This window comes from Cygnus olor, chromosome 2 (assembly GCF_009769625.2).
Source record: "Cygnus olor isolate bCygOlo1 chromosome 2, bCygOlo1.pri.v2, whole genome shotgun sequence".
NCBI lineage: Eukaryota > Metazoa > Chordata > Aves > Anseriformes > Anatidae > Cygnus > Cygnus olor.
Genome location: NC_049170.1, coordinates 135,255,152 through 135,270,242, shown reverse-complemented (window position 1 = coordinate 135,270,242; position 15,091 = coordinate 135,255,152). Strand labels below are relative to the sequence as shown.

General features: G+C 39.4%; 1 protein-coding gene across 3 annotated transcripts in view; it reads left to right on the top strand.

Moving 5' to 3' along the window:
• RUNX1T1 (RUNX1 partner transcriptional co-repressor 1) overlaps positions 1 to 15,091 on the top strand; it is a 112,453-nt gene that overhangs the window by 30,727 nt on the left and 66,635 nt on the right. The window contains exon 1 of one of the 3 annotated variants that reach the window (XM_040546452.1): positions 4,094 to 4,238. The exons of the other annotated variants lie outside the window; for them this stretch is intronic. Within the exon in view, the coding sequence (XP_040402386.1) occupies positions 4,232 to 4,238 (7 nt within the window). The 5' untranslated portion in view covers positions 4,094 to 4,231. Of the gene's footprint in view, positions 1 to 4,093; positions 4,239 to 15,091 lie in introns of those variants that run through there. 3 annotated transcript variants of the gene reach the window in all.

Sequence of the window (15,091 nt, the reverse complement as noted above, 5' to 3'; positions counted from 1 at the left end):
TTGCGACAGTGCAGTAGAAACAACAGAGGGTAGGTGCAGGGCCACAGAAAAAGTCACGGTCCAGATAGTGCCAGTGTATCATAGGTAGACTACTGTTGCATCACTGGCATCCAGAAATTAGCGAGCATTTCTGTAGAGGTGTTGCCTTTGCTGTACTTTGGTTTGACAGTCAACTGAAGAAAGTTAAGAAAACATCCAGAAGTAGTCGTCCCCGTCCCCCCCATCAGCTCTACAGCTCACACATTAGGTGGGTTTGCCCTGTCAGTGGGATGCCTTAAGAAAACACTAATAGCTTCCAGCTGGGTGGAAAATCAAAACGTTTTGGGGCTGACAAAACTAGCAGATTTGAATTTGAAAGCCCAGCTAATGCCTCCATTTTTATTTACCACTCGCCCATAAAAGATTATTTTCCAATATGTCAGCCTCATTTGGTGGCCAGTGGTCTGAAAGTGAGAGTGGAACAAGCAAGCGGGGAAATCTGGACATTAGTGAGTCCGCCCTTTCAAGCTGGTGTGCCACTTTGTGGAATGGCCTCTCCTCAGGTTGGGGGGGTCCTAATGACCATTCATCAATGCTCGTTGACTGATCATTGAGTGCCTTCTCATTCAGTTTATCAAGTCTTGCACATAAAAAGTCAGAATAAGCATTATTCAGCTTTGTTAAAGCCAACTAGGAGTAAAATGCTCCATTTGAACCCATTTTGCCCTTGGTTTTTCACTTTGTTAATGCAGTCCTGCTTAAATGAGTGCTTTTATTGGGTCGGTTAGAATATCTGAAACTATTAATTCTCTTGTATTGAATAGCTGGTGGCAGGCCAGAGCAGATGGGGTAGAAAACTATTTGGTTGGGTGTATTGCTTTCAATTAGGATCAATGAGGTTTCAGCTCCTTTGAATTAACTCACTTAATACCCACTGTGTGAAGTCACAATGTATCACAACAGTCTGCTCTAAGTCGAGCGGGAAGTTGAGAAGTCCTACAGAAAAGCTTTGAGTTAAATTCTTCCTTCACTGTTAATAGAGACCTTTCATTAACTACAGATGCATTTCAGTGGACTTCCAGTCCCTGTTATTAAGCTAGGTTTAAGCAAAAGGCAGTCTCTATACTTTTGAATGGTGATCATTTGGAATTTCTCTTTTCCATCAAAGCAGTGTAATAGCACCTTTGTATCACCCGGTGCCTAAAAATCATTCTTTTGAGGGGCAAATATATGAACATGGAGACTTCTGTCTACATTTACTCATTTTCAAAATTAAAGGCATTGAGGATTGTTTAAAATGATTTCATCAAGTCTTTTGAATGATTGACAAAGGAGCTGATTCCCACTCAGCCACCCAGGAAGGCGTAATGTAACGTACAGTGTAAAGGAGCTGCCTGAAGGTTATCTTCTGGATTTTTCAGCCTTTACGTAGCCCTTTCATTTTGGTGTTACACATAATACCAACTCTTGTGGTCGAGCAGATTTGTTCATATGTTAAAAGCACTACGTTTCCTTTTCTCGGGATGATGGAAGTGGAGAATGAAACTGTTTTACAGAATGGCCTGTCCATCCTCTCTTGGCCTGCTAAAATTTCAGGACTGGTACAAAAACTGTTATAGCAATCTTCAAGTGACTGCTATAAAAAAGGGGGTGGGGTGGGGAGAGAGAATAAATATCCACAGATATTTATTCAGGGAGGACTGCCAAATGGGTTGCAGCCTGCCTCAGTGTATTAAATAATGAGAGGGAAAAACTATTCATGCAGCTGGCTGCTTGAGAAAATGCTGAAGTAGTCTCAGATGCACAGGCGTTCTGTGAGCCCTTTCCACCAGCAGACTTCTAGGTGAGAATCTCCAGGGATCCAGGTTTTGTTGACGTGGATCAATTTAAATGGCAATTACTGTAGTCAGATAACAGCTTAAAAAGGCTTTTTACACACAGAAAAGATGCATAATCACACAGCATATGGAAGTTCAATTTCATGAGCTGTGGTCTGTGGATTTACATTGTACTGATATTAAGACCTACTTTTAAGAGTGAATATTGTTCAGTTTTATTAAAATGCGTCATACCTTTGACACGTTACTTTCTGCTCTAAAGCTGATTCAGGCTGCGTCTATGTTGATGAAAGGTTGCATTTCCAACTGTGAAAATGTTTTTCCTTTCATGTAGAGTACAGCATTAAAAAGAAAAGAAAAACAACACAGCAAATACAATACTAACTGACTGGTTGTAAATAGTGCATCAAATAATAAAACAAAAAGAATGCTGAATTCTTTCAAGGCCTTGGTGGCACAGACTTTGATTGTTATTCTCTCCATTTGCTCCCTCATGAAAGCACTCTGCCATGGAATTGTTTTCATGTTGCGGTGGTTCTCTTCAGCTGTCCAGCACGAAGATCCATTATACATTACAGAAGATATCTGATCAAGATGAAGAAAAGACCTTCCTCAAGTGGAGGTGCAATACCTTGTTAGCACTGGAATATTTACTGGGGGGAGAGGAGCTGCTTGTTTGCTTCCCTGAACCCCCTGAGTTTACCAGTCCTGTGGAGTCTCTTTAATCAAAGATTAAGGGTGGCACTTGGACAACATTAACAAGTTATTGTGGAAATATCACTAAATTAAGCGACTCATTAGTTTCAGGTCAGAAATATTCATGAGTCCAGGCTGGATATTGGAGGTGTTGTTATTCTGGCTCAATTTTACATGTGTGTTCTTTCCTAAGCAGATCTTTATCAGGCTCTGTGGCAGCTAGAGGAAGGGAAAGGAAGGCCTGAAAGCAGGGTTGTTTCTGCATATTAGAGGCAGAAGACGGCATAACACAAAATCAAGGGATGCATAAATAAGTACAAAAGGATGAGTCTTATGCTGACAAGAATGCAGCTTCTGAAGATCTGAATGAGAATCACTGGTTTCCTGTGTGGGTTTAAAGATATACTGAGAAGGCAGAGTCGAACCAGAATGCACGAGCTGATTGCCGGAGAAATGTTGGTTCCTAAAACAGAGAAGGCTTTGCAAGTGCTGAATTGAAGGGGAGTTTTAAAAAGAAGATATTTTTCCCTGTGCCTGGAATTCTGTGCAAGGCTATATGTGCTACAGAAGGCATGCGAGTCAGGCGTATGTTTCTCCTAAGAGCCAAAGATGTTTTACAAAGGACTAAAGAGGGACTGCTGAGAAGAAAATAGCCAGCTTTAGATAAAGCACTATAACAAAGACTTGTAGTTTTATGTATCATGGTGTCCATTAAAGCTTAATAGGGAAGAGTGCATTGAACCTAGCCAGGCATACGTTATTCATGTGAAGGATAAACATTTAAAGGGTGTGCAAAATCAGAAATTGGGAGGACATGATTGTTTAGCTTTTGAAAAAGCTTTACAGGGAAGATTTTGTTTTTATCCCCCATGGATCACCATGCAAGGTAAAGGAGAGTAAGCTGCAAATGTTTGGAACATATCAATGCAGGAATCCCAGGGGGTTAAAAGCACTATAGTAAAATAAAAGTGGTCTGCTTTCTAAGTGTGTTCTATTTTACACATACTACTGAGCATCTGAGAAAGGGAGTGATTTTGATACTCTGTTCACTATAGTAAAATAGCATAATAATGAAAAAAGTGTGGGGAGCGGGGAGAAAGGAGGGGGGACCCTCCAGTCTATCACCATGCAGGTTTTGAATTTCCAGCTAAATAAACAAACGTAGTCCTATGGAGTTCAAAATGATGGCTGTTAAAATAAAGAATGAATTTGTTTCCACTTTTGGCGGGGAGCTGATTCGAAGCGATGCTTTTCTCTAATTGCCTTCAGCAAGAGAAAGGGTTAACGTTTAAAGAAAAATGAATAATTCAGTTTTTAGCTTATCACTCTGCATTTTACTTTCTATTCTTCGGTCATCTGGAACTTGGTGTGAAAGGTAGAGTAAAAGGAGTCAGCTGAGGGGAGCCAGGGTTGTGATAATTTGCACACACATCCCTGTCATTGTTCTGCCTGAAGAGACAGGGCTGGGTTCAAGGCCACATGTGCTCCTGTCATCATTCACATTTCTGCTCCAAGTGCAATACAGAGTGTCAGCTCTCCATCTGTCTTTGCCTGGCAAACGCACGCGCCCAGCATCCTGCCTCCAGCTACGCTGCCACAGCCAGCTCCGATGGCCCTCCTCGCTTCTCCCTGCTCATTCCAGAACAGGAGGCACTGAGCCCTAAATAAGCTTGCTTTTAGGAGAGAGCCATTTACAGTGTGGTATATTTTATCCAAGGATGCCTGGTGAGTTAAAATTATCACAGCTCTTTCGCTTGTAAATGAGGAAACACTAATTGTTTTTTGATAGTATTTTTTTTTTTTTTTAATATAGATGGAGATTTGCAAGCTGATACGGGGACGGAGTGCTTGTGGATGCTAATTCTGTTGTGTATGTGTTTGGGGGAGGGGAATTTGTGCGAGGAAACTGCCAAAGATGCTACTTGCAGCAGGACTGGATGTTTCAATGCAAAGGGATAGAAATAGCAGAAAGTCACTGTGTCTGTGGGTGCAGGTCTCTGCTAGGGTGTTATTTTAGTGGAGAGAAAGACAGCTTTGGTCTGGCTTTCATGACTGTCAGCTGTACCTCGAATCTGCAAACATTTTATCGATGGAGATCACTTGCAGCATTCAGTGATCAGCTGAAACGATCTCTTTCAAAAGCTGTTTATGTTGGAGAAGTGAAGGAGATTTATAAAACACATTCTTGCAGCATTGTCCTAAATTGCAGCGCCTAACTGTCACCGGGCAGATCACTGAAATATGTTAATACAAAATAAAACAATGAAAAAAATCTGCTGAATTAGAGAAATTGCTGCAAAGCTGGAAATTTTAATAGGTTGGTTTCCTCAGGAAAATATTATCCTTGGATCTTAAGATCACTTGTCTAATTGATAAGTGCTATTGCCAATGAAAACATTGCTTCTCTGCAGGGTGATTTGTCTGAGGGGTTTTGTGAGATGCTTGACCACGATGGAACAGATTGAATTTGGTGTGTTTTGTTTGTTTTCTCTTTCGGTAAGGACTGAACAGAGCCATGTGCCTGATTATAACAGCCTATGTCTCTTGATAAAAAAAGACAGGGCTCGAGATCCTACAGCTGGCTGGTTCTTGTGGATTACTTGGGTAGGACTGGCAGAAGAGGCTATGCTTGATCACAGGGAGTCTGTACACCTCGCAGATGGTGTTTTGAAACAGTATCTGCCAGTTTGCTGCAACCACAGTTGCATGTAGGTATTGCCAGTTGTTTGAGGAATGTTTTCCTTTTAGGATTTTTCTACATGGTCATACCCTACTGCTGGTATGTTTGCTGATCCTCTGGTTGGAACAAGAAAGTGGGCTCTGTTTGCTCTTAAGCACAAGGCTAAGAGGATTTATACGGTTGAAATATGGGCAAATTAATTTGCATAGATAACAACTGAGGACTATGAAAAGGTCAATTTAACCCTTTAAATTTAAAATTTGATTTGCATGCATTATATTCCTGGGAATGTGGTCTTCATTAGAAATATCATGGTAATTCATTAATTTGGAAAACTGCATTCTGCATAATGTGGATCCACTGACATTTTCCTTGTGTTTGTATGAAACTATTTTTCTTGTGCAGTTTACTAAATCTGTGTTTTATTAAGATATTTGAACATACTGAAATGACACAGCCTTGTCAGTTTTGGTCCGTGTGTGTATTATTTGGGAATATTAGCAAACAGTATTGGAATGCCTAGAGTGGAGGTTTTTGAAAGCCTATTAAGCCTTTGGCATTTAAATTACTTAATCTACCTGCTGGTTAAAATTTCATGCATCTTTAATCAAAACGGCACACGCCACACTTGAGTATGTATACCCTTATTGATACTCGTTAAGCTATACCATTAAATAGATGTTTAATTTCCAGCATTCTCTTAAAGCAGTAGCAAGCAAGAAGTGTGTTTTAATGTCAGCTCTGAGTGTTAGAAAACCTTGCACTTGGATACAGAGAATACACTAACAGCTGTGACTGGGAGCATGTGCCAGAATGGAGATACTTGAACAGATCTGACACTTGGCTATTTTTGACACCCATCTGCACTTTTTTACTCTCCTCTAGGATGAACTGCCTCTCAATCTGTTCACAGCATATTTTAGCCCTTTAATATTGTGGCGTTGGGTTTTTTCAAATGGGCATTATTAGCCATCTGGGGCAGATTTTGTATTTTAAAAGTAAGCACATTATGTACAGAAGATTAAAAGGATGTGTATTTTTATGTAATCTGATATTATGTTACTGCCTTTTGTGTATGTGTGAAGTCTTGATTTCAGAAGCATCCCTTTAGCAGTTGTGATATCCAAAGTCCTTCTAATTTTGGAGAAAGAACAGGAAGTAATAAAAATGGGTTCTGGTTTATGTGTAGTGATAACATTTCTACACAAAGTAAATTTGCTCTTCAAAGCCAAACCGTTCGTACTGTTATAATTGTGATTGGCCACTCACCTTCTCACTTCCCTGTGACTAAAAAGCCAGGGCAGAAAGGCTTGCTAATGAAACACTGTAAAAGCAATTCAGATCTCTGCTAAGGCACTGCTGCAACTCTGAGAAGTCTATAGAAAGATAATCCTGTTAACATGAAGCTGGCAGTAACCAAGTTAACCGTTTCGTCATTCTGTTTAGTGAACTCGAGGAAGTGCTTATCTCTAAATAATTGATGTTGGGGGAACAGTGTTCACATCTAATCCCATATACCAGTTTGTTTGATTACTGTCTTTTTTTTTTTTTTTAAAAGAACTGTTTATTCCGGACTTTATTTATGAAACATTACAAATCTATCAGTCATTTTACAGTACTTTCAAAGAACAGATGTTGGCCTACAAAGTGCTTTATTATTGCCCATGGCAGTATTCAGCATGGTTTCCTTAAAAGGACAATCAGTGATCACAGTCATTGTGGCCCAGAAATAATGCTGCTCTTTCAGAAGATGGCCTGGTATTAGGTCAGACCACCCTTTCTTTACTTCTGCTCTCCAGATGTGCCTGCAACTTTTTTTTTTTTTTTATTAAGTTCATGTTTCAAAAAAAAATGGGTTTGTTTTCAAAATCTGGTTTTACTTAAGATATCTCCATCCTGGAGTGCATTTCATAAATTGCCCACATATTTTTCTTAGCAGAGAACTTAACTGGCTGTAATTTTTAACACATGGCCACATCATGTGATATTTTCAAAACATTTGCACATAGCTTTAAGAAGGTCCCAGCAGAAATGATCCATCATCTCACAGCCAGCCCATTTCTTAACAGCATATCTGCATTTTCCATTTAGCAGAGCTATATATTATTAGCTTACATTTTGGGTAGTAAAACAGTGCATTGCTGATTGTAAAACATGGACTTTATTATCTGCTGAAAATTGATTTGGCATTTATAGCCACTGTGTACTAGACTGGCTTTCTGGTTTTAACATTAGTGCTTGCAAGTGATGATTTGTTTAAAGAACAGAAACAAAATTGCCATGGACATAACTGTTAGTGTCCTAGTAACTGAACATTTGGGTTATCCACCTGTTTTTTAAATACATGCATCTAAATGCTGTTATACAGCAAAAGTCTCCTTTCAGTCCATTAGCTGACTTGTTCTGTTTTAAGTTGCAGTTGCTATGCTGTTATATTAGGACAATTCTGTGTCTTACAAAACAAGTTTCCTGCCAAACAGGGAAAATGTGTCTGGAAATACTTAAGTCCGAGTGTTAACCTTGCATCATTATTCCAGTTGTCCTACATAATGACTTTATCTTCTTCAGGATTTGGATAGGAGCGAAAAGCTCCTTCTTTTAGAGGACCGTGGGTCACTAAGTTCCTCACATACGTACCATAGCTTTAGGAGATGTGTAATGACAGAGCGTAATGACTGCTTTTCAAAGTATTAAAGCTTCTTCTTCCTTAATGGGAGCAATAAATTCCAAAGTCTGTGTGACACTGTTGCGCTTATTTTCAGCCCATGGGGCTGTGAACTGCATCTTGCTATGCATGCGTGGAAAGTAACGCATTATGGGATGCAGCTCGTACTGCAGAAAGAGCTGTTAATACACGCATTTTTAAGCAGGGTCCCAAATGCTATTTCCCTCTGAAGATTTAGTGCTTCTAAGTGAAGACCCTTAGCTGGTCCTTCCCTGATGTGTGTACAGTGTTTAGCACTGACCACAGCTTGACTTGAGGATTTTGGGCTACACCATAATACATAATTGCCAATTAAGGCATGATCGCTATAGCTTGCAAATCAATGCTATATGTGTATATACAATTAAAAATTGGGTAAAATAAATTTTAAAATGTTATGCTGTTTTGAAGTAAATGTAGAAGTTGATGCATCTAAGAATAGACAGAGACGTGATATGTGGTCCTTTGCAAGAACAGAACATATATCTGTACCAGTTTTCTGTTTGGTTTCCTTTTGTCATCAAAGTGTACATGCCAAGGATAACTCTACATAAAATCAATAGAAACTTGGTATTTTACTACCAGTTTACAGACTAAAGCTAAGTGCAAAGGAAGACTTCTGCACTTGAAGCAGTAGCTGGCTTCCATATGCAGAGTTGCATGCCTTTGAATTGCTCTCAACTCTCCTAATCCCAGACGCATCGCTGTTGCAGCTTTGAAGTTCTCCAAGCATGTAGAGCTGCATCTGTGCGTGCTAAGATCTGTCCCGATACAGACAGGGCTAAGCAGGCAAGTGCTGAGTTCACACCTGTGTCTTTCTGGAACGGAGGCATTTCTATATCTGAGTCATTTGAACAGTTGGATCTGGTAGGTAAGCTGGGAGGATGCCTAATGCGTATTTAGAAACGTTGGTCTCTTCACAAGTGCAGGCTTACTTTTTGTTCCCAGAAATGTGTGCAGTGTAAAATGGAGCACAGAGCAAGTGATGCTTGGGCAAGTAGAGATTAAATTGGGAAATCCATAGGGTATAGCAGAGCTTAGATATTCAGTCATACGCAGATACAGTCTAGCCATATTGGCCCTCTTGGCAAGGCTGATTTCATTCAGTATCACGCCATGCTAACTCCACATTCACACAGTAATCTGTGAAGCTGGTGAAGCCCTTGCTGTGCTGTACCAAGTTGTCTATATTCACTGGCTCCACTCTCCATGAGCTCAGCTGTCTCTGCACCATGTTACATTCTTTGATGTGTAGGATGAGGTAGAAGTTATTCCCACTGCAAATAAGCTGCTGCTGGGCAGTAGCTTTTGTCCAGCCAAGGAAACGTGTTATAGACCTGAACTTGAGCAAGCAGAAGGAGGATTTGTCTTCATGTCTTTTAATTCTAGAATGAGGCTTCCAGTCAAAGGGCTGTTGAATAAAATCAAAGATAATCTCTTTCACCTCGCCTAGCTGTGCCTTAAACAAACCCATTCTACTTGCTGCCCTATTGAAGGCGAGGACATGGACATCTCTGGATCTCATGCTTCTAAATTACTGAGGCTCTTGAAGGGCAGGAGTAAAGCATACAGCCTCCAGGATCTCCCTGTTGGTGAGCTGTAGGCAGTTGCTAGTTAAATATAACTAACTTTATATCATCTCTGCCATTAGCTATCTACAGCTGTCTAGTGGGAGGGTGGAGAGATGGATGGAGCCAAACTCTGTTCAGAGGTGTGCAGTGATAGGATGAGAAGCAACAGGCACAAGTAATAGACCACGATAAATCCCAGGCAGATATCAGGAAAAAATGCTTTGCCGTAAGGAAGGTCAAACACTAAAAGAGGTTCTCCAGAGAGGTACTGGTATTTCTGTTGCTGAAGATGTTAAAAAAAACCCATTGGACAAACCGCTGTAAACCTGATCTAACTAGGGACAGAAGGGCTTGGCTGATTTCCCAAGGTCCCTTCAACCCGTGGTATTATTCTCTGTTCCTGATGGGTGTTTGCCATTAGCTGTTCTGGATACCCAGTCTGAGGTACTGCAGCCCTCTGTAGGGGAGAGCAGTCCCTGGTACTGGTTTTTGTGTTCTGTTTTAGGAGGAAATTTCAGCAGTATTGAACTTCTGGGCAGCTAAATTTAATTATTCATTAAACCTACTCCTACACCACTACCTGATATGTAACTTGCAGAACAAACTTTGCCTTTGTGCACTGCTAGAGGAGCAGAATTGTTGGGCATGCTGCAGGCTGAAAGGGGTGTACCCCCTTCCCAAGGTATACGGTGGAGCTGTGCTTGCATGTAGCAGATTATTTCCCTGTGCTTCTCCCCCCCCCCCGCCTTTTTTTTTCCTCCAAATTTTTATTTTTTCCCTACTATCAATTTCTTCTCTATTGCCAGTTATTAGTATTGCATGGAGCAATAACCTCACTGTGAGTGTTAACTGCAGAAACGCTCGAGAGAACAAGTTGCTGGAAACTTGGGATTTGAGAGGGGTCTCTTCAGCGGGAGACTGCCAGTTCTGCTGTTCTGTCAGCAGATCTGCCCAGGGAGTTAACTCTTGGTCTTGTCCCTGTGCGGCAGCACACCACCTGGTAGTAACGTTCTTGCAGCTGGTTTAGGGCTGCGGTGTCAAAAGAGACGCTGAACTGATCCAGCTTCTAAAAATCTCCTGCCCAAATTCCTATGGCATGAATCTAGCCTTGCTTGAGCTTTTCCATGATGTTGCATAATGAGTTGTGCATTTATTTCTACTTAAAAATAACTTCATTTTCTTGCTCTGGGGATCTGGCAATCTTGTAAAAGTTTCATGAGGAATAACTACCTAGTAGGACCCACACATTTACATTAATTTAAATTATCCAGCCAGTTATTTCAGTACTAATGTGGATATATGTTCTGGACCAGTGTCTGCAACTTAACTCTGCTTTTAAATGGATACAAACCGTAAGTCAAAGGTGGCAGGAAATCTTTCTGAAGTTCAAAAGGAAATATCGTAAGCAGTGGACGCAGTTATTACGAGTGCTGCTCATATGGTTCTCATTCATTATGGACGTAGAAGCAGACTAACGAGCTCTGCGGTGGTTTTGCATACTGACAATACTGAGCTGACAAAGACTGAAAGAGCTGTGGCAACAGAACAGCAAGGAGAATCAGTATTGATCATGTCTGGGAAGAGAGGCTGAGGACTAAGGAAGAAAAATGTATTTTGGTAACCCTTCGAGTGTACTGTAAGTTCGTGTAGATTTGGTGTAGGGTCAGGACTCTATCATTCTTGATTAAAAAAGGGTTTTGCTCTATTGAATTGAGATTTGAGGAAGTGGGATTTGCATATTCTTAACTGCTTTCCAAAGAGGTTTGAAATGATGATTCAACAAGCAGGAGTGTGTTTTACCTTTTGAAGGCCATTGCCCTTTCCAGCTTATTGATAAGTCTTTTCTCTTTTAGGGGTTAATGCAGTATTCTGTCTTCTGTAAGTCATTCTGAAAGCACCTCTAAAATTTAACTTTGTACCCTTTCAGTTCTAATGCTTGATTGGAATTTTCTGTATGTGCTTGTAGTCTACTTCTCCCAGCAGTCCTTTGCATCTCAGGTGCAGATTCCTGTAACACCCTGACCCCTGATTCCCTTCCTGATGCAGGATTCACTGTTTTATTCTGTTCCTGTGTTGAAACTTCAGTCTGCTAAAGGAATACGCTCCCAGTTTAGCAGGATGCAGGGCCTTTCTCCTCCCTTCATTCAGGTCTCTCATTAATATGTTCTTCAGTGATTCATGCAAACACACTTGACTTGAATAGTCTTCCTGCTACAAGATTACAGTTTGGGAAATATGTACACAATATACCAAAATACAGACATAATTTGATTCTTGCTTCTAAACTGTGCATTCAGAGTATGTTATGGTGACCCTTTTAAGCCAGGGCAGCAAGCATCTGTACACAGTCTTGAATTTTCCCTGTAGCTATTTTATAATCCAAATGACCACCATCTCCTTTGACTTCCCTCTGTATGACTTCCCTGTATCATTCCTTGAATTTTTAAGAGATTTTTTTAAAAGCATCTTGTGCCTTACAGAGCACCAGACACATTATTCGCGGTTAGCAAATACAAATTAACATTTATTGTTTTAATTTTATTTTTCCAGTCCATTTCACCACATAATTGTTGATTGCATAATTATATCTGCTAACTTCACATGCAATTATTTGTGTTCTAGTCAGGAGAAAGTTTACTAACCAAAGTTTCACAGAGGTCAGTTTCTGTGAATGGTGTTACTGTTTTTATTAGCTACTTTCTTTGCTTGGAACTGTAAAAGGTACATTGTTTTTACCTTCTTAAACTATGTACAACAAGATCTTTAAGTAATGGGGATGCTGTAACCCCATCCATTTTGAGAAGGAATCCAAACTGTATCAGTTCTGAAGGTACACACAGAGAAATAGTGAGGGAACCATAAGGACTTTGAGAGTTACTAATATGGTAAATAAAGCCAAAAGATGCACATTAAAGCAACTTCTGTTATATCTACAAAACAAAGGGTGTCCGAGGTCAGATGGCACTGTTGCTGAAAGCTTTGAAAGTCATCAGTTTTCTTCTCATAAATTGGCTTGCAACAGAGTTTATCATGTGTTCATCATATTATATTGGACTCAGTGTTTTTAATTTCTTCACTGGTAGAAGGGGGACAGTGATAAAACTTAGTTTGCAGAATTCAAGTTGTCCGTGTTGGCTAAGTTGATCCTTCTGCTGACCTCCTTACTGCAGTGTTCTGAAAGTGGTAGCTTCTCCAAGTCTCATTCCTATTAGGTCTTGGAAATAATTTATATTACCTCATTAAGGTCAAAATTTGATTATTTTACACTGAATTTGCTATTAGATTGCATTGCATTTTCAGACACAGTCCTTTGCAATTTTGAGGGGAATCTGTCTCGTAAGGAGTGCTTGTTTTACTTTTTTGAATTCCTGTTAGTAACTGAGAACAACTTTTTTCCCCCTTGCAAATGGACAAGCAAGATCTTTCTGGGAATTCTGTTTGTTGTCTCTTTGTTAAAATTTTAAAGTATTTTGAAGAATGCTCTTTTCATTTTGTTAATTTACTTACATCTCTCTTTACAGTATTCTCTGTGGTTGTAAAAGCAAATCTGTATTTGGGTTTTCTATATTTAATAAAAAAGATTGCTGTGCAGATTAATCTGTGCATGAAACTTCAATGGAGAGCTTGGTTTGAAAACAGAGTCTGTTGTGCGTGGGTAGCAAATTCTCTGCTGTCCAAGAGGAAGCCCACGATTCTGTCTTTCCTTGCCCTCTATAAACTGCCTTGTACAGACAGAATCAGGTCCCATGCAATGAATGTTGGACTCGCATGTTGGTTTCTTCCTCTGACATGTCAATTGCTCAAGTAGTAATTTCCAATTCCTTTCATTCTGAGGAAGGAAAGTAATGGTATTCAATCTTCAGAGAGTGGAAAACCCAGGATTTTTAGCTTATGCTGCTTTAAGATTTTGCTTCAAACCACTCTTGAGAGTCTGTAAAAGCTCTGAAGATAAAAATAGTACCTGTGTGTCAGGTGTTGACTAGCATTCCTCCATAGAGCCACAGGAGAAATGATATACTCTCTTCTTTAGTTAACTTTTGTATTCCTTCAGAAAGAGCTTTGTAGATGTTGCTGAATAACTTGCTTTTTCTTGAAGGAATACAGAAAACCATGATACCTTGATTTCATCCTGACACCACCAAACATGATTGCACAGTTTTGTCTGGGACATTGGTTCAAGGCAGTCTTGAAAGAATGAGTGTCTATTACTTAATCACCAGGAATGCTTAATAGTTTTGTCACAACTGTTTTTCTTTTTGGAGGCTGTAAGTGTTTTTGCTGTCTTGCCACACCAGATATAGAAGACATGCCATGATGAATTACCCAATGGGGATTCTGCTGCAGAAATTGATGCTTGCTAAATAAAAATCAAAGACTTCTTTTGTCTCCTTTGGTCATTACAGTAAGCGGCTGGATTTTAAATATGTCTGCTTATAACGCTGGGATATGCACACACAGTTGCATGCAATTGCTGGGTTTTGGAGGGCTTTTTGCCACAAAATAATATGATTATGCAGATGTTCTGATACTGTTCTTTAAAACAGCTGATTGCAGATCTGATCATGAAAGATGATCAGCAGCTAGCATATATCATAATCTTCTGATCCAAACAGGTCCCTTTGGGAGTCAGCTGTACTGTTTCAGTATGTTGTAATTAAATTGAGTGCGGTTTAGGTGTCAGAAATTACTTTATAATGCAGGATAATGGACTTAAAGAGACTTATTTGCAGAATGCAAATGTCCCTTCAAGGCTACATGTTAAGAAAGAAAACAAGTTCCCCAATATTCAGTAGGAAGAGAAAAGAGGGGAAAAATTAAAGGTCTGATTTCTGATTTTGTCCCTAAAGAATCCTTGCATTAATCTGGACTTCCAGTCATAAAGTGCTTTGTTTGAAATACTAACAAAGAAAAAGGTACTTTTTTTTTTGTTTGTTTTACTTAGGATTGGATGGGTGGGGGATAATCCCTGTCAATCAGACCTTTAAGACTTGGAAAAATCTGTCTTATTACATGCAACAGATACGCATGTGCCTGGTTGTTGTGAGGTTTCAAGCAATGTTAATTCCCAGAAAAGTTCATGTGAGTTGTGAGTACTCAGCATCTTGTAGAATTAGACTAATGAGAAGCATGAGAAGGCTAATGTTGTTAGGAAAATAATGGATTTATATGCATAGTGAGAGCTGTTTGTAAATCAGCAGGTGGTTTCTAAAATATCAGAAATTAGTGAAATGTTTACTGATGTGATTACTTTCTGAAAAACAAACGTTTTAAAACACTTAAACATTAAATCTTCAAATGCGAAAAGCTGATTTTCCTTTTTTTTTTTTTTTTTTCAGTTGTCTTTTTTCAGTTGTCTTTTTTATTTGTGGTTTGAATGCTCAGACTCTTCAGGATCGAGGACCTAATTTTATCTTTTGAAGGGCCCACTAGGAGGAAGAAAAAAAAAAAAAAACAATTTTCTTGCAAACCATATATTTTGATAGGTGGCATATTTCATGCTAATGAACAGACAGGAAAAATTCAGGTGATACCAGAATTTTATATATATATATATATTTATATGCCAGAGTTTTATATGTGTGTGCATATATTTTCATACAGAATACTAGATTACATTTCAGTC